Source organism: Delphinapterus leucas, chromosome 19, assembly GCF_059928025.1.
Source record: "Delphinapterus leucas isolate spDelLeu-1000000601 "Yukka" chromosome 19, BTC_Dleu_Yukka2, whole genome shotgun sequence".
In the NCBI taxonomy this organism is placed as follows: Eukaryota; Metazoa; Chordata; class Mammalia; order Artiodactyla; family Monodontidae; genus Delphinapterus; species Delphinapterus leucas.
This window is the reverse complement of record NC_143147.1, coordinates 18,650,333-18,668,277: the sequence shown is the minus strand read 5'-3', so window position 1 is coordinate 18,668,277 and position 17,945 is coordinate 18,650,333. Positions and strand designations below refer to the sequence as shown.

The following is a 17,945-nucleotide window of genomic DNA, read 5'->3' as shown; positions in this document are numbered from 1 at the left end:
CAGATGCAACTTGGGCTTTTTCAGTTTTGTAAGTCAATAAATTCTCTTTTAAATTAAGTTAGTTTAGAGTGGGTTTAACTTGCAACTGAAGAAATCCCAGTAAATCCAGGGCAGCGCCTCCAAAGTTAGTCTGGAACTTCACTGAGCATGAGCAAAGCTCCGTACCAAGAATCCCTAGAAAGGAGAATAACAACTTGGCAATGGCTGCAGCTTAATGTCATCTGTGGCTTGACTGGACACTGCCAGAAGTCTCTTTGATTTTATTTCAGGAATTTTTACATATCTGCTTTCCATATACCTTTCGTATTGACGTGATGAGACAGAACTACGACATTTTTTCGAACTATTGGAGCCAAACTGTTGCATAAACTTGGGTCAGAATTGCTTTCAGCTGTAAGAGACCGCACAACAAACATATTCTCTCATCCTCTCCCTCTCCCTCTCTCTCTCACACACACACACACACACACACACGCACTTCTGGAGGTTGCCCCGTGGCAGCAAGACTGCTGCGGGAGTGCCAAGCATGGTGCTCTCTCACCACAGTCAAGAGGAACAAGTGGGGGCCGGGGCAAAATCCCTTCCCCAAGGCCTCCCAACAGGCTTAAGCTGAATTCTCTTTAGCCAGAACTGGGTCACATAGGTACCCTGACTGTGGGAGGGGCTGGAAAAGTGAACTTCAGCAAATAGAAATGAGATTACCGAGACGGATTTAAACCAATCGTGACTTTCCTCAGGAGCTAGTGCAAGGTCCTATCTTTCTTGAGATTAAAGTATCTCCAGTCGCCACCTGCAAAAAAATTGGATTCTGTTAGCAGGGAAGGGGAGTGGGTGGGAAAGGGTAGTGAGTAAGTGACAGGGTCCACCATATAGGGCACACAGAGCCATGTTTACATTTGGCCTCAATCGGAGGCTGGTTTTGTTCTTGTTTTTAATAGAAATTACCATTTTAATTAAAATGCAGACTGGAGAACTTAGTATATGAAGAGGAAACACTGGGGGCTTAAAATCCTTGAAAACATCAGAATTTAAAGCCAGAGCCTGGGTTTTTAACCGGGTGGCTTACTGCTGATTGGTTGAGTAAATTTGTTTGTTGAATGAATGAATGCGTGCCTACCACGGTGATAGCTTTGGGGCTGGTGTGTCAGAAGAACTGAGCTGGTCTGGCTCTGCCACCACTTCCTGTGCGATTTCAAGCTGACCTCTCACAGCTTCTAGTTCTTTCTCAAATGAGGAGGCTTGGCTGGTTGAACTGTGTCTCCCTTCCTTTCTAAAAGGCTTGAGTTCAGATTGCTTTTGACCTCTGTGACCTTCTATTGTTTACTCGTGGGTTAATCTCAGCAGGCAGCCTTTCCAGCCAAGCAAAAGCAGTGTCAGAGCAGCAGCACGGGGCTCAGACGGACAGAGCACAACACAGCCAGCCTCTCCAGGCCGACTTTTTGGAGTAAAGGTCCAAGAAATCAATGTTGCTTGGGTAACACTGTGAGACAGGAGAGGGTGAAAGCATCACCAACAGGCTCTAGAGGGAGACTCAGTGGCTGCACAGGCCTTGGGAGCACCCAGTTCTGCTGAGCCCCACGCTGATCCAGTTTTCTCTCCGGCCTCAAGGATGACGAGGGCTGAGTCTGGGTCCTGGCCCCGGATTCCTCAGAAGGCAGTCTGGGGGCTTTAGGGGGGATGTGTCAAGATGCTTTCAGGCCGGAACAGACGGGCCTCGAAGGTTGGTTACATCCAGCTCCCACCAAAGTCTCTCTTCTCTAATTCATGAGACAGCCCTCAGCACTAGGAAAGTGGCTGAGAAGGGGGCAGAGCAGTAAGTGGCAAACCAGCGATGTGAGGGAGGAAGCGCAAGACCCCAGGATGGGCAGACGTTGGCCTCGTGTTTTGTCAGAAGCAGGTCCAGAGGCAGGCAAGGAGGAAACCGGGCCCTGGAAGGGTAGCAGCCCCGTGAGACCCCTGCCTTCCTCCCCTCGGCTGGCTGCACACAGGTCCTGTGAGCCACAAGAGGTGAGGGGTGCCTGGGATGCAGCTGGGGTGTGTGGCTGGAGAGGAGCTGACCGGGGAGAGAGCGTGTATGTGCACAAACTTCTGAGTAGCTGTGCAGACGGACAGGCCCAGGGAGGAGAGGCTGAACATAAGCCCCCAGACCATAAGCCCGAGGGGAGGGGCATCTCCTGCACGGCTATAGTCAAGGCAGGAGGTGCAGCTGGGAGGGGTATCGGAGCTAAGAACCGTTCTGATTCCTTTCTACCCTGAGGCTGTGGGATTCTAGAAATTCATCAGGATGGACCTGATAGAAACTCCAGGTATCATCTTCATAAGAGAGGCAGAAGGAAAAAAAGAAAAGCCCACACACAAGTGTACCTTTTTATATAGAATTTGTACAATATATTTCTCTTCATTTGCATATTTTACCCACAACTTAACATCCTTTATACAGGCTGAACTTACTCAGCTGATATAATCAAAATTCTTTCCTTCAACCAAATAAGAAAAATTCAAAATCGTAAACCTGTAAGAAAACAAATTAAAAACGATGATGAAAATAAGTCACTCCTCGTTAGGAACAGCGTCTGTCTGTACAATATACATGGTTTGGAACAGATTTCTTTATAGATTAGGCACATGTTTCCACAACACCTTCATTCCTGCCAGTTTTATCTCATTCCAGGCAGTCCTGCCTAAGAAGGATCAGAGGGATGTTGGTCTTGATGGAAATCGCGCTTTCGGATGCTGTTGGCCCAGCTGGGGACCAGGGGAGCGGGGCCTGGCTCAGCGGCGCCACCCAGTGGCTGGAAGCAGAGGCGGGTGGGATGCAGGGGAGCTGGGCCAGGCAGGGCCCTCCCAGGAGAGAGCAGCAGTTGTGTGTGAAGGGGAAACCGAGGCCTATTCTGTGCAAACTGAACACAGAGAGACCAGAATAGCAAGGGTGGTGTACACAGAGAAGCTATGAGGAGTCCAGCGTTTATTTACAGTTTATCTTCCAGGAGGGAGCATGGGGAGCAAAGCTGGTGGCTGCTGTCAGTTTGAGGCACGGAGGGGTATCGGGGAGGTGGGGGGAATGGCGAGGGTAAGCAGTGAGCGCACCATCTCCATGCTGACCTTCCGTGGAGCCCCTCACTGAGCCCGAGCCCGCAGTAGGGACCTTTCCTCCCAAGCACGGCGCTTCTCTGTGATTTCCCTCCTCACTGCGAGACCCACCCGGGTCGGGGTGGTACGGAGTGTAGGCCCTTCTCTGGGGATGCAGGCAGAGCCAAAGATGAGAAAGCGGCTTCTACCAAGCCAGCAGCGCCTCACACCTCAACACCGTGGGACACCAGGCCATGCCCGGGCCTTGCCGACACCAGGGTGATGGGCTTCAGGTCACCGAGCTTCAGGACCTGTCCTGTTTGTTTCTGTCTCCTTTGAATTCTTCCCTCCATAATGGCTCCACACGCAGCTTGGGGCTGGGCTGAGAATCCAATTCTAGGGCTGCAGAAGGTCGCTGCACCTTGGCCTCCTGACCCAGAAGGCAAAAGTGCTCTTGTGGTGAGATGCTCCTGGGACCAGGGGTCTTGGGCCCTGCAGAGGAGGCTTCTGAGGCCATGGCAGTGCTGATCTGCTCAACTTGGCCCTGGCTATGATGAGCCTTCCTTGGGTTTGGCCCTGTGTGGGGGGACATGCTCGGGCCCAGACCCCCACCCTTAAATGGCAGCTGGCTCAAACATTCTTCAAATGGCGAGTCCCACTGAGGCTTATCCGTGGCACAGGTGCCAACCCAGCCTCACACTCCAAAGCGTGGCTTTGGAAAGAGAACAGTAATCAGCACTTCAGGGCAAGACTACAACCATTTAAAAAAAAATGTGGAAAACAGCATTCATTAGAACTAATGTAGTTATTGCCAGACAAGTGACAGCCAGATAACCACGGAGAGTCCCAGAGGTGGACGTGATGGATTACCACGACCGTGGAGCAGAAATACAATCATGTGGTTTTGTTTGTTTTTACTTCTAAGGTAAGATATCCTGTGATTACATTTCAAATCTTTAGGTACAGAAGCTCAAGAGTATTCTTCAAGTTCTGCTACTTTCATACAAACCAGTTTGTTCCCCTGAATGACCGATCCACTGGTCAGGCCCCCGGGCTTCTCTCAAGGGAGTTGGTGTGGTTCTTTCTAAGAACATGAGGTGGGAACCGAAATATGTTAAAACGACAACTAAAACAACGCAGCTGTGCTGGGAGCAGGGCACGGGTGGACGTGCACGGCGGTCTGCTGGCTGTTCCCAAGGGCACTTGTTCTCACCAAGGATTTCTCCGGGACGGCCGAGGCTATGCAGGGGGCCAGTGCGGCAGTGGGTTCTGTACTGAATGGTGGGGACCAGGTGGCAGCCCCAAGGGGCTCTCACTGGTTTTGGTTTGGATGACCCAGTCTCAAGAAGCAAAAGCAAAGGAGGAGCTCCCAGGCTGCTGCTGGAGGTCCTGCTGAGAAAGGTGGCCCAGGGCAGACCCTGTCTTCCCCTGAAGGTCAAGTGCAGGCAGTTCCAGCTCAACGGAGACAGATTCCTTTCCAGAGCGGCTGCAGCCAGGTCTTCTTGGGGCTGTGGCTTCTGCAGGGACAGATCCTGGAGGAGGCTGGCCTCTGAACAACCTTCTCAAGGGCCTGCTGCCTGCCCTTTCTGAATAATTTTGCACTGGTCTGCTTATTCTCACATGCTATGGTACGTGCGGGTGCCTGGCCTGTGACACGGGAAGTTCTCGGAGACATGGCGGCTTGGCATTCTAGTTGGGGTGGAAGGGGGAGCTCAAGGAGAGCCAGGCACCGACGCCACAGGAATCTTCCCGAATGAGTTTAGGCATCTGCTCTAAGATCCTTGTGGACAGATTAGCTAGTTCCATGCACACCATACCAAGGGCTAACACTCAACATTCCAGAGGCGGGTGGCCTTGTTTGGGTAGTTGATGGCCAGGCTGATAGCAGCAATGTTCTGCAGAGCCTGTGGAGGGAGAAAGAGTCATCACCAATGTCAAGAACTGGTCACCTGCTGGGTCACTAACTGCTGACAGAACAAGACCCTCAGCTGAGCACCTGAGGAGGGCAGGGGAGAGGCAGACGCGAGCCAGACGTGGTTCCCCTCACCAGGGGGACCACAGTCTAGAGTGAAAGACAAAGCTATCAATAAAGTCCACATGGAAACTCCAAATGTAGGCAGAATCATCACTGTCCAGAGAGAGGAGCAGGTGCAGTTCTGGGGGCTCAGAGGGCACATCTGCTGGGGGGTCTGGGAAAGCTGTTCAGGGAATGGGGACAGCAGCACAAAAGTGCAGAAGGGAAGAAACAAACAGCCAGTGGGGGGCCCCCCCCTCCCCCGGGAAGCAATGCTGGGAAGGCAGACGCCCTGGAGCCAGGCCAAGGCTGGTCTCCAAGCCAAGGCAGCAGGAGCCGGGGACGGGGCTGGGGAAGGAAGAGGCGGGAGCAGGGAGAAGAGGTAGAGCGCCGGTCCAGCAAAGTGGGCAGGCTGTAGGGAGGGTCAGAATGAGGATTAGGAGACCGGACACAGCGGCAGGTGAGGGAGGAGCCACAGCAATATGTGACGTGGTCTCAAAGCTTCCAGTGTCAAAACGGTCAAACGTCAAGATTTCACTGTGTGAAATCTTGGGACACCACGGGTGGTGATGGCAGGGCTGGCAGGCATCCGTTGGGAGGGGAGGGAGTTTTCACTCTGCCTTCGGTCTCAGGACGATTCACACAAACCCCTCTGTAGTGGATGGGGAAGCCCGCTTCTAAGCAGGCACTCTGACCCTTTTTTGTAGGAGGACCTGAGAAAGTTCAAGTTCACTGAGGAAACTTGCCAGGAACAGAGTGCAGGGCGCTGGCCGGGAGTCCCAGCTGGATGCCCCTCAAGTGAGACTGCAGGCAAATCTTTCCCTTCTCTGAGACTCCGTGTCCCCATCTGTCCACTGTGGACGCAGACCATACGCTCTACGATGTTCAAGGAGTCTGTGAGCCTAAGGTTCTCAAAATGTAGTCTGGAGCCTGCGGGTTCCCCAGACCCTTTCAGGGGCTCCGTGTCGTGGAAACAATTTTCATAATAATACCAAGACATTATTTCTCTTTTTTCACTGTCATACTCTCACGAGTATACAGTGGAGTTTTCCAGAGGCTGCTGTGTGATAACAAAACAACTGAAAGCAGAAACAGATCTGCGAATCCAGCTGTCTTCTGTTAAGGAAGACATTAAAGAGATCTGCAAAAATGGAACACAACGCTACCCTTCTCAAAAATTATTTTGTTTTGAAAAATACCGTTGTTTTTCACAACTGTAGTATTAAATAGAATGAGATTATTTTAAAAAACAAATTGATAAGTGTTTAGCATTTAATTTCTAACTTAATTTCTAAATTTAAAATCTAATTTAATTTCTAACAGTATGTATCAATATATATAACGCACATAAACAAAAGCTTTTGGGGATTCTCAGTAATTTAAAAGCACAAAGGGGCCCTGAGACCCAACAGCTGTCAGAGAGGAGTTCTCCTACCAGGGAAGACAGTTACATCCAAAAATATCTGAAATCCTCTATGGAAACTTCAGGGATCAGCCAAACTATAAATTTAAGGCACTGGTTGTTCTGGTTTAAAAGCCACAAATTCTTGCTAGCGTCTACCGAACCCACAGTTTAATACGAACGACACTGATAAATGGGGCTCCGCTGCTCTCTGTGACACCAGTAGGAAGTGGCTGACTCGGAACAGAGCTCCGTGTAAAGCCGGGGTGGAGTCTGCACGGGTGCCGGGGGACGTTCGGCCACCCGGGGAGGGCGTACCTGCGCCGCGCAGCGCAGAAGGTGGTCGTCGGTGGTTAAGGCCAGCAGGTAATCCTGCAGCAGGCCGAGCTCCTGCGGAAAGAGCGGAGGGCAGCTGTCAGAGGCCACCTGCTAGCGGACACCCACCCACGACCCACGACCCAAGGCCCCAGAAGACTCGGGTGGGACACTGCTGCCCACTCTGCCAGACATCTCACTGCCTGTTTTCCTTGGGAACCATGGAAGGAGCAGGACGATGGGGAACCAGGTGTCCTGACTCACCACAGTCTCCTCACTATAAAATGAGGGCTTAAGCTAAAGAGTTCTGAAAGGCCCTTTCATCTCTCACAGTCAATGAGTCTATTGTGCTGAGGGGAGGGATAAGAGAAGAAAGAACCTGCTGGTTCATTTTCCCAAACTCACTGCTGTCAAGGGTCGATCCAGGGCAGTTTCCTTCCCCCTTTGGCATCAGGCCTGAGCAAACAAGCAATCTCGGGGAGGGCCTGGCTCCCTGGGGCGGGAGAGAGGGGAACCCCGGGCCCCAAGCCACGCTTGTCTCCCTGTGCGGGTTTGCCAAGCCCCCACGACACCCTGCGCTCTCAGAGGGCTGTGACCTGAGGCCCAGCGCTGGCCCCAGGCAGCAGACGAAGCAGAGGCCCGGAACCTGGTGGGGAGGCAGGACAGGCCCTCACCTGGGCGCGGTTCTCAGTGACAAAGAAGAGCTCGGTAAGGGCGCGATGCAGGGGCAGCAGGATGCCAGGCTGTGTCACGTCCTCAAACAGGCTGTACTCCATCTGGGTGAAGAGCTGCCACAGGGGCTTCAACAGCATGAGGTCACAGAGGTCGCTGTGGGAGAGGGGTATGGTTTGCTGGGATCACGCCCATCAGATGTCAGACAGACAGAGGGTAGCTGCTGGGCACTGCAGCTCCAACACTCCCCGCCCCCCCATCCAGTAAAGGCAGGACAAGACAGTTCCAGTCAGCTCACACCCCCCAAAACAGCCCAAAATATTCACCAATGGCAAATAAAAAAAGGGGCAGCATCTCAACTTCAAACCAGAACTCCGGGGAAAAGGATATCCTCAAGCACATTCACGTAAATCAACTGCACATCTTTAAAAATGGTTGTTAAAAACTTCCAGTGACAGCGGAAAAAATCTCAAGATAAACGTTAAGTGGAAAAGAGCAAGATACGCAATGTAAAATGTAAACATTTAAAAACTGTATATGTAGTATTGTGTGACCATATTAAAAACAATAGTAAATAAACATATCAAAAATGTTATCAGGGCTTCCCTGGTGGCGCAGTGGTTGAGAGTCCACCTGCCGATGCAGGGGACAAGGGTTCGTGCCCCGGTCCGGGAAGATCCCACATGCCGCGGAGTGGCTGGGCCCGTGAGCCATGGCCGCTGAGCCTGCGCGTCCGGAGCCTGTGCTCCGCAACGGGAGAGGCCACAACAGTGAGAGGCCCGCGTACCGCAAAAAAAAAATTAAAAAAAAAATAGGCAAATGACCTAAAGAGACATCTGTCCAAAGAAGGCATACAAATGGCCAACAGGTACATAAAAAGGTGTTCAATTATCACTAATCATCAGGGAAATGCAAATCAAAACCACAATATCACCTCACCTGTTTTAGGATAGCTTTCATCAAAAAGATGAGAGAAAACAAATGCTGGCAAGGATGTCGAGAAAAGAGAGAACGCTTGTACACTGTTGGTGGGAACATAAACTGGTACAGCCACTATGCACAACAGTATGGAGGTTCCTCAAGAAATTAAAGCTAGAACTACCAAATGATCCAGCGATCCCACCTCTGGGTATATCCAAAAGAAATGAAATCATAATCTCAAAGAGATTATCAGTACTCCTATGTTCATTGCAGTATTATTCCAAATAGCCAATGTCTGGAAATAATGCCTGTCAATGGACGAATGGATAAAGAAAATGTGGTGTATATATACACAATGAAATATTATTCAGTTATGAGAAAAAAGGAAATCCTGGCATTTCCGACAACATAGATGAACCTGGAGGGCATTATGCTAAGTGAAATAAGCTAGATAAAGAAAGACAAATACTGCACGGTATCACTTTTACGTGGAATCCAAAAAAAAGTCAATCCTATAGAAACGGGGAGTTAGAATGGTAGTTGCCAGTGGCTGGGAACTGGGGGAAATGGGGAAAGGCTGGTAAAAGGGTATAAACTTTCAGTTACAAGATGAATAAGGTCTGAGGATCTATTATACAACATGGTGACTATAGTTGATAATAGCGTACAATACTATAACACATAACAGAAATTTGCTGAAAAGCAAATTTCAGCAAGAGGGTGAAATTTAAGTGTTGTCACATACCACAAAAAAAGGTAAACATATGAGGTGATGGATGTGTTAGTTAACTCGATTGTGGGAATCCTTTCACAATGTATAATGTATTATGTATCAAATCATTACCTTCTATACTTTAAATACATTACAATTTTATTTGTCAATTACACCTCAATAAAGCTGGTGGAGGGGGAAAGAAATAAACTGATTCTAAAATTTACATGGACATGTAGGGTAAAAATAGCCAAGACAATCTTGAAGATGAAGAACCAGTTGAAGGATTTATACTGCTAGATAACGTAAATTTGCTATAAAGCTACAATATCTAAGTGTGGTACTAGCACAAAGATAACCAAAAAGACCAGTGGAACAAAAGCAACCAGCGATGGATCCATGTGTATATGGACACCTTCTCTGTGACAAAGATGGCACTGGAGTGTGGTGAGGGGAAAGGTGGGCTTTTGAGTTAAGTGGAGATCCATGTGAGAAAAAGCAAAGTTTGACCCTACCCTTCAAATCATGCACTAAAATTCATTCCATGTGGACTGTAGACCTAAATATGGAAGAAAAAATAATTAAGCTTTATCTTCATGACCCCAAGGTCAAATAAGGCAAAAATTTCCTAAATAGGACAATGAAAGCTCTATCATAAAGGAAATGAGTGATGAACTTGGAAGACATTAAAATTAGAAACTTCTCATCAGAGACACCACTAACAGAGTGAATGGCAAGCCCCGAAGTGGGGGGAGATATTCACAATACAAATACCCAGCAAGGGACTCGTATCCAGAAGGCAGCTTACCTGTGGGTGCAGCATCGCACGATCCTCAGGAGTAGGTGGATGGCTTTTAACCGCTGATGACCAGTCTGGCGACAGGCCACGCCCACCAGCCATTCCCAAATTTTGGCCGACGGGAGGTGCGGCACAACTCTTTCCTCTGACAGCATCTGCTTCAAAATCTCGAATCCTGGCAAAACCCCCACAACACAGAGACACTTGACAGATGTAAACTGCTCAAGTTTTAATGAATGGGAGGAAACCACTGTGATCATTTACATTTCACCTGAAATTATGCCTTATGTAAAAGCAACATAGGAACACTTTCAGCTCTTCCTTTTTGCAGAATGCCCTGGCAAATTCTAAGAGAACAAGCATCTTTCCTAGGTCTTGACAGATGGCTCTTTAGAAGTTACAACCTGCCAACTCCAGCACATTCACGAGGGACGTGCGTGGGCCTTGTGGACATATTCGTTGAAGTCTCAGAGAAAAGTACTTGCTTTGATTTTAACAAAGATCAGTGACATAATGGCACCGACCCCCAGAGTGTCCCGGGCCGGGAGATCATGCAAACAGAAAGACCAGAGCACACACCTGTCTGGAATCGCCCCAGGTGCCCAGCCGTCACAGTGAATTTGTAGCCCCACTCAGTGTTGCTCATGTCAGAGGTGAAGCGGTAATACAGAGTATCTCCTGGGGCACACAAGAATCAGAAAACAAGTCAGGACACTGCAGCAACAGGGAAAGGCAAGTGAGCGCTTTCCACTGAGACAGATTCAACACAGTTTTAAATCCTTCAACAATTTCCCTTCTAGGTACTTAACGTTAAGAGTCTGTATAACTCAGTATTTATTTACTACCTGGAAGCTCAAAATCTTTCCATTTCTGTTGAGACCCACTGAAGTTGTGTCGATCCTGCTGAAAGTCACTGCTGCTGGACATGGCTAGCTCGTCACAGCCTTCCTCTGTATTGCACTGAGGATCGAATTTGATTGAGAGGTAGATTGCACCAGGAATGTGAACTTTATCCTAGGAGGGGAAACAAGGACATTCCTGTCATCGCTGGCCACTGGACAGTGACTGAAGGCTTCCTTGTGCCAATCCTGCAGTTAAAACTGGGCACGTAAGAAGGGATGAGTCCCAGCCCCTGCCTTCCAGGAGCTCTCGGCTCAGCTGGGTCGGGGAGAACGCACACGGCTGCAAGCACGGCAGGAAGCACACTGTGCAGCCTGGGGCCCAGCTCGAAGGAGTGGGGGGAGGGGAGGGGAGGCGAGGGCAGAAGAGTCCCAGTGAAGGGATGTTTGGGTTGCTGTGGAGACTGGGGGCACAGGAGCAGCCTGTCCAGGAGGAAGGAATGGCAGGAGGCAGGTGAGAGAGATGAGCACCTGGCGGGTACATTCCAGGCAAAGGAAAGAGCACTGACTGGAAAGCCTGACGTGTTCAGGGAGTAACAGGAGCTTGATGTGTCTGAGGTACAGGGTGAGCTGTGTGTGCATGTATGCTTGGGAGATGGGGACAGGGGTGACGTGACCCTGGAGAGGCTGGCAGGGACAGATGCAGAAGGCTTTGTGTGCTAAAATGAAGCGTTGAGACTTGTCTGGACAGCAGGGGGAGCCCTGGAAAGGTTGTAAGCAGGAGAAAGCCTAGGTTAGGTTTGTGCTGTACCAGGATCACTGTGATGGCTGGTGTGCAGCAAGGCCAGGGCCGGGGCAGGCCAGCAGTGGGGGATCAGAGAGGAGCAGAGGGAGGGACCCAGGGAAGGGGAGGAGTCAGGGCAGCGGAGAAGGTGAGGTGATCACTCTGAGGGCTCTGAGGTAGAACTCGCTAGCTCACCAGGTGTGTCTACGTGGGGCTGGGGGAGTGGCGACAGAGCCTAGGAGCCGGGGAAGAAAAGAGGCTTAGAAGGTAGAGGGTGAGGAGGTTTAGATGTCCACAAAACGAAACCTCAGCTGGCAACTACCATATCCTGGATTAGTTTCTCTATCGCCCACCACTGTGGCCACAGGCCGTCACCTACTCAGAACGACAGCTCCAACGTGTTGAAAAGAGATGAAGAAATGGAAGCAGCATTAAGTCAATGAGGATAACTGAGGCCGCCCCCCTCCTGCCTCATCCAAACTCCTACATCTCTCTGTCCACATACAGAGTTAAGGAAGGAAGAGATGCGGCTTTTCAGTTCTGGGTAATTAAACAAAGGGGTGGGAGACTCCAAGGTGTGGCCAGGTCATCAGGAGATGGACAGAGTGAGGGCTGAACCCAGACCCACACTCAAAGTCTCTGCCAGAGACACCAAGGTCTCACTCTAGGGAGCTTGCTGCAGGAAGAGGAATCTCTCCTCCAGGGCCGGGTGGCCCCTTGCTTTCTATTAAAACAAGGTCAGGAGAAGAAACGACTTGTTTGTATAGATTCCCAGGACTGGCTTCAGGGAGGCAGACTGCTTCTGAGACCACGGGAGCACTTTCTAGGCCACGTCTGTCCAGGCAGAAAGAGCCACAGTGGGAGTTGATGAAATTCATGCTGCTCAGCAACCCTTGCAGGTCCTGCCAGCTGCGTACCCTGAGGCTGGGCGAGTCTGGCCAACCCTGGATCGTACCTCAAAGTTGGTGTTGTTGTTATACGGGTGTTTCGACTCCCTCACTTGCACCTCCATTCCTGGCTCCTCCATGAACTGGCAGGCAGCCAGGGCCATGGTGCCTAGCATGCTCTCTCGGCAGCCCTGGAGCACCTTCTGCAGTATCTGGTGGGACACAGGCAGGAAACATGGGAAGATGGTGACAAAACTTTGTAGTTCAGCTAGAGACTGTGCCCAGGGCTCCTGAGTTCTGCTATGTGGGTCCTCTGGTTCTACACAGAAGGAAGTGGAAGAGATGCTTCCAGTCCTGTGAAAGTCTGGTAACCCAGCACTACTTCAAAAGACCAAGTCGAAGATGTGATTTAAAAACAAAACAAAAGATGGTCACCACTTGTCAAGCTGAAACTTAAAATTAGAGCACTGGAGACTCCCCTGGCGGTCCAGGGGTTAGGACTCCGTGCTTCCACTGTAGGGGGCACGGGTCTGATCCCTAGTCAGGGAACTAAGATCCCACATGCCGCAAGGTGTGGCCAAAGAAAAAAAAAATTAGAGCACTGGACTTAAGAGAATGCACAGACTCTGGTAAGACCCCACGTCTGCCACCCAGAAGCTGGGAGCCTTGGACAAGCCTCCCGGGCTTGATTTCTTCACCAATAAAACTCCCTGGGTCACAACATAACACAGGTGTAAGTGCTGGCAGAGTGTCTGACCTGAGGTAGACATTCTAGAAACCATAGTTTAAAACAGACGACGTAAACCTTCCTGGAAGGCTTCCTGTATTACGGGAACAGGCCGTCAGAATCATAATTAACCCTGTCTCGCAGACTTCACACTGTGTGAGACCCTAGGGAACATGAGAAGAGACAGGCTATCAAGGAGAGTTAGACTGATAAGTCTGAAAACAAAAAAAGGAAAACTGCAAGGGTAGGTTTCGTGGATTGTTACATCAAACACTCCCTGAGCACCAAGTCTGCCTAGGCCATGAGCTCGGCTCCAGGCCAGTACTTGGAAGAGTTTAACAGCGACCTGACCCTGCCTTCGTTGCGTTCACACCTGTCAGAGGGGCTGTACAGCCACACAGGTAACCTCACTCCAGGAAGGCACTCCCTAGAGGAAGCCTATTCAAACCCCCCAGCGGGGGGCTGGGAGGGACACAGAGGAGGAGCAAGTGGGGTAAGCGCCCAGCCCGGCTGCCTAATTACCTTCTCCCACTGGTGCTTTTCTTCCAGCTGCATGAACATATCCAGAATGTAGGTCATGTGGGCAGGGCCGCTCAGCTCCAGGATGTCCTCGCTCACCGGCACGTGCCCTGGCCACTCAGCGAGCAAGGATGCGAGCACGTGGCGGGCGTACAGGACTGCTGTGGCCTCGTTCACGCGGAAGAGGTAGTCGCGCACAGCTCTCTTGCTCTTGCAGTTGAGCTCTTTGTGCAGGAGGGCGGCGCTCTTGCTGCGCCGCTGCTTGGCGTAGCTCTGCTGCAGTTCACTCTCCGTGCTGGAGATCAGCTTCTGGGTCACAGGGTTTGACTCCGTGGTGGCCTGGTCACAGCGTGCGGGCCGGGACTGCAACCCAAAGACCACCGTCACAGAGGCCTGGCCTTCTCACAACTGGGGTGGGGGCAGGGCAGACACCTTGCTTCCCAGGTGGGGCAACATACCAAGCATGGTAAGATAATCATGTCTGTATCCACAGCTTTGGCGCTCTGCTCGTCCAGTCTCAGACTCCTGCTGGGCTGCCACCTCTGAGCCAGGGTCCGTATCCTTTCATCAGTGGTGAGCTCATCCCCGTCAAATCTGAAGAGAAGGAAGAAACACAAAGTTGGGCACCCTAGTTACAGAAAGGCAAGAGTTTAAACTGCAGTAAAACTTGCAGAAATGCCGATCCGAGTTATTTTCCTGTTATTTCGCAATTACGTTATTACGTTCCACATTTCGCACACTAGATTCACAGTGGTCATCTATTCGTGCACGCAAACGTGCACACAAACGTGCACGCATGCCCATGTGCCCAAAGCAGAGATGCAAGCCATCCCTTAGGATCCATTCTTCCTTTCATTTAGAAACAAAGTTCCCTGAAGTTTTAGCAAGATACACAATCACCCAGCTGGAGACACAGTTCCCAGTCCTCCTAGCAGCAATGCAACTAGGGTCACGCCAACGGGAGGCCAGTGAGGTAACGTGTGCCATTTCTGCAGCTTGCCCTCAAACAACTGGGTTAAGGATGAGCTCCTTTCCCCACCTTCCCCCTTTCCCCTGGGCTGGAACAAAGAGCTGGTGTCGGAGAGCCAGCTCTGACGACACAGATGAGGACAGCACCCTTGGGGGTGCGGGGTCCCTTGTGAAGCAGACCGCCCACCCACCATAGGCTACTGCCTACCTCTGGACTGTGCCGTGAGAGGGAAAACAAATTCCATCTTCCTTGACCATGATACTTCTGTGTCCTAACTGATGCAACCCTGCCTCATCTCACAAAGGATTTGAGGCAGTAGATAAGAAATACATATGGGAAAATAGAAATATGAAATAAAAGAAAATTAAATTGAAATTGGATATAAATCAGAATAGGAAGTCAAAACTAGGATGTGGGGGATGGAGGAGGAGATTAGTTGCAGAAACATAAAGTTCTCCACAAATTTAAGAGCTGGGCCCGAGAACTAGCTCTGAACTTCCTGGCCAAGAGGAAGGGTATATTGTTAATTTTATAATAATCCTTGAAGAAAAAACACGAAAATAATGTACAGAAGTGAAAAAACAAACAAACGAAAGGACACTTTTGACCAGAATGTACCAGAAGGTCCTGCTCTGCACTGTTTGCTCCCTGGGCTGACGTGGGAGAGAAACCTTGGTGTCTGTGTCAAAACTCTGCCCCCACAACGAGTTTACTCTAAGAGGCAGACTGCGAATATAAAGCTCTTCCTAAAGAAGAAGCACACAACACAACTCAAAGATGAGCCATGCGGTGTGGCACAGCCAGCTTTCATGTCACTTTATGAAGAACTGAAAACCAACTGCTCTTTGGCCTGTCAGGAGTTTTTATCCAGATCTAGTTGGCAGGAGGTAAACAGAGTCCCACCCTTACTTGTTGCCTCACTCACTACACTTTGGCTGCATCTGAATGTCCCTTACCTCTTCTGAACCTCCAGGAAGAAAGAGTCGGTCCTCTTCATCTGCAGTTCGTATATGGCCCGGAGAATATGCAGAGGGGCATTGAGGGCGTCGTGAGCCATCTGAAGGCCACAAGGAGGAAGTAGAAGAGAGACAATTTAAACTGCTTTAACACATTATTGATGATCTGACCTCAAAAGTGATAAAACAATTATTTCCTAAAGTTACCACAAGTTATAATTTAAAAACATCACATGGGCACTTCATATATATAAGATTATAAGCCCTGGGCTTCCCTGGTGGCACAGTGGTTGAGAGTCTGCCCTGGTCGGGGAGGATCTCACATTCCGTGGAGTGGCTGGGCCCGTGAGCCATGGCCGCTGAGCCTGCGTGTCCGAAGCCTGTGCTCCGCAACGGGAGAGGCCATAGCAGTGAGAGGCCCGCGTACCGCAAAAAATAAATAAATAAATAAATAAAATAAAAAAAGATTATAAGCCCTAAAACATGGGCTGTAAAATCTGCATTACTGTTATAAGTTCAAAGGAAGATATAAAACATGGAAACACCAAAAAAAAAAAGTCATGCAAACAAATGTACTGTTAATAGTCAATAATTACCCACCAAATTGTATTCATTGCTAGCTTCTCTGTAGCAGCTGCCTTGCACTCAAGTTTGTTAAGTGGCACATAAATCTAAGTACTGGACTTTCTTTTGATGTTTTTAAAAACTGTACTTGCTTTTCTTATATCCACCCCATACTCTCTGTTTACTCTTCACACAGTTAGACCCTTTGAAGTCCAAGCCCTTGCCCATTTTCACATCATTCTGAGGAAGAGTGGATTATCCAGGGAAAGTAGGAGTGTGTCTGAGAAACTATGAGGACAGACTGTCACCTGGGGATTTATGGACAGGCCTGAAATTACACGCAAAATTTTACAAAAGTTATTTGCAAGTATAGTTTATGGGAGAAACGATCTAAAGCTTTTGGGTCCATGACCCCCCAAACGTTAAGAACTACTGTTGTAATAGGGCTTTTCCATCCCTCTGGACGAATTCTGCACAATACCGACTGAGTCTTCAGGAAGTGCATTCTCAGGACATCAGTCTGAAGCATTTTCACATGGAGGCTAAAACACAGCCCAAGCCAAAGAGAATCCATTCCTTAGAGTCCCTTCCTCAGTCCACACCGTGACCCAAGAACGTACCAAGAAACATATCCTGGTGGGCTCATCCAGGCTTTCGAGAGGGTCCAGCTTTTTCTGCTCTGGCTCACCCGGGCTGCTGACTGACCGTTCCACCTCTTCCTCCTGGTCTCCTCGCTCATCCAGCTCCAGCTCTCCATGCTCAGCCAAAGTGCTGATCTCCTTTTTTGAGGAGTACAGCATGATGGACAAAATCTATACAGAAAGAAAATCAGGCAGGGCAGGAACATGAGTGTTTAGTGGGTGAGATCTTTAACCCTCAAAGGGTAGAAAATATCTGACTGAACCTTTTAAAAGACATCAGAATTCACAAAAAGAATGTAAAATTAGTAAAGAAATATGAAAACATGTTCAACCATACTTATAATCAAAGAAATGCTGACTAAAAACAAGGGACTGTGACCGCCTGGAGGGGTGGGATAGGGAGGGTGGGAGGGAGGGAGGGAGATGCAAGAGGGAAGAGATATGGGAACATATGCATATGTATAACTGATTCACTTTGTTATAAAGCAGAAACTAACACACCGTTGTAAAGCAATTATACTCCAATAAAGATGTAAAAAAACAAACAAAACAAAAAAACAAACAAAAAAAACTGGGAACAAGCTAAATTTCCAACAGTAGGAGTTTGATTAGCGCACATCTCACACAAAGGAACATTCCTTACAAATAATGACAAATTTCTATTGGTTTTGAAAAGCGTTTGTTAGATGATATTTAGAGAAAAGCCATGTTATATAGCATTACCCTATTTTGTAAAAATATGTGCATAGAATAAAAGACTTTAAGAACACTGAAAAAAAATTTAAAAAATTAAAAAATAAAAACTACACGGGACCTTCGTGTTGAACTTTGCCACTGATGGTGTAAGTTGTTATCACCCTTTTAGAAGGCATTTTGGTGAAATGTAAAGAGCTACACAAATGTTCATAACTTTTGACCTGGTAACTCATCTTCTAGGAATAATGTAAAATGTGTAAAAAGCTATACTCTTGATATGGTCAATGAAGCATTTAATAATGGCAAAAAACTGAAATCCATCTTTGTGGATCATCCGCAGCCGTTAAAGATGGTCGTTATGAAAACTACCTAGCAACTTAGAAAAGTGGCCATCACGTGACCTCAATTTATTTCAACAGTGTGCTTCATTGCACAATCTAAACCTATGTATGTAATAT

The 17,945-nt window shown here is 48.9% G+C and overlaps 1 protein-coding gene across 8 annotated transcripts in view; it reads right to left on the bottom strand.

The window, feature by feature from the left end:
* Nucleotides 1–2,361: 2,361 nt before the first annotated feature.
* Nucleotides 2,362–17,945, bottom strand: part of ZZEF1 (zinc finger ZZ-type and EF-hand domain containing 1) — a 130,209-nt gene continuing 114,625 nt past the window's right edge. For all 8 annotated transcript variants that reach the window (XM_089900570.1, XM_089900566.1, XM_089900568.1 and 5 more), the window contains 11 exons: nucleotides 16,771–16,962; nucleotides 15,587–15,687; nucleotides 14,119–14,254; nucleotides 13,664–14,023; nucleotides 12,483–12,626; nucleotides 10,750–10,918; nucleotides 10,484–10,582; nucleotides 9,914–10,079; nucleotides 7,475–7,628; nucleotides 6,804–6,875; nucleotides 2,362–4,973 (listed from right to left, as the gene is read on the bottom strand). In XM_089900570.1, the coding sequence (XP_089756696.1) occupies nucleotides 4,893–4,973; nucleotides 6,804–6,875; nucleotides 7,475–7,628; nucleotides 9,914–10,079; nucleotides 10,484–10,582; nucleotides 10,750–10,918; nucleotides 12,483–12,626; nucleotides 13,664–14,023; nucleotides 14,119–14,254; nucleotides 15,587–15,687; nucleotides 16,771–16,962 (1,674 nt within the window). In that variant the 3' untranslated portion in view covers nucleotides 2,362–4,892. The remainder of the gene's footprint in view (nucleotides 4,974–6,803; nucleotides 6,876–7,474; nucleotides 7,629–9,913; nucleotides 10,080–10,483; nucleotides 10,583–10,749; nucleotides 10,919–12,482; nucleotides 12,627–13,663; nucleotides 14,024–14,118; nucleotides 14,255–15,586; nucleotides 15,688–16,770; nucleotides 16,963–17,945) is intronic.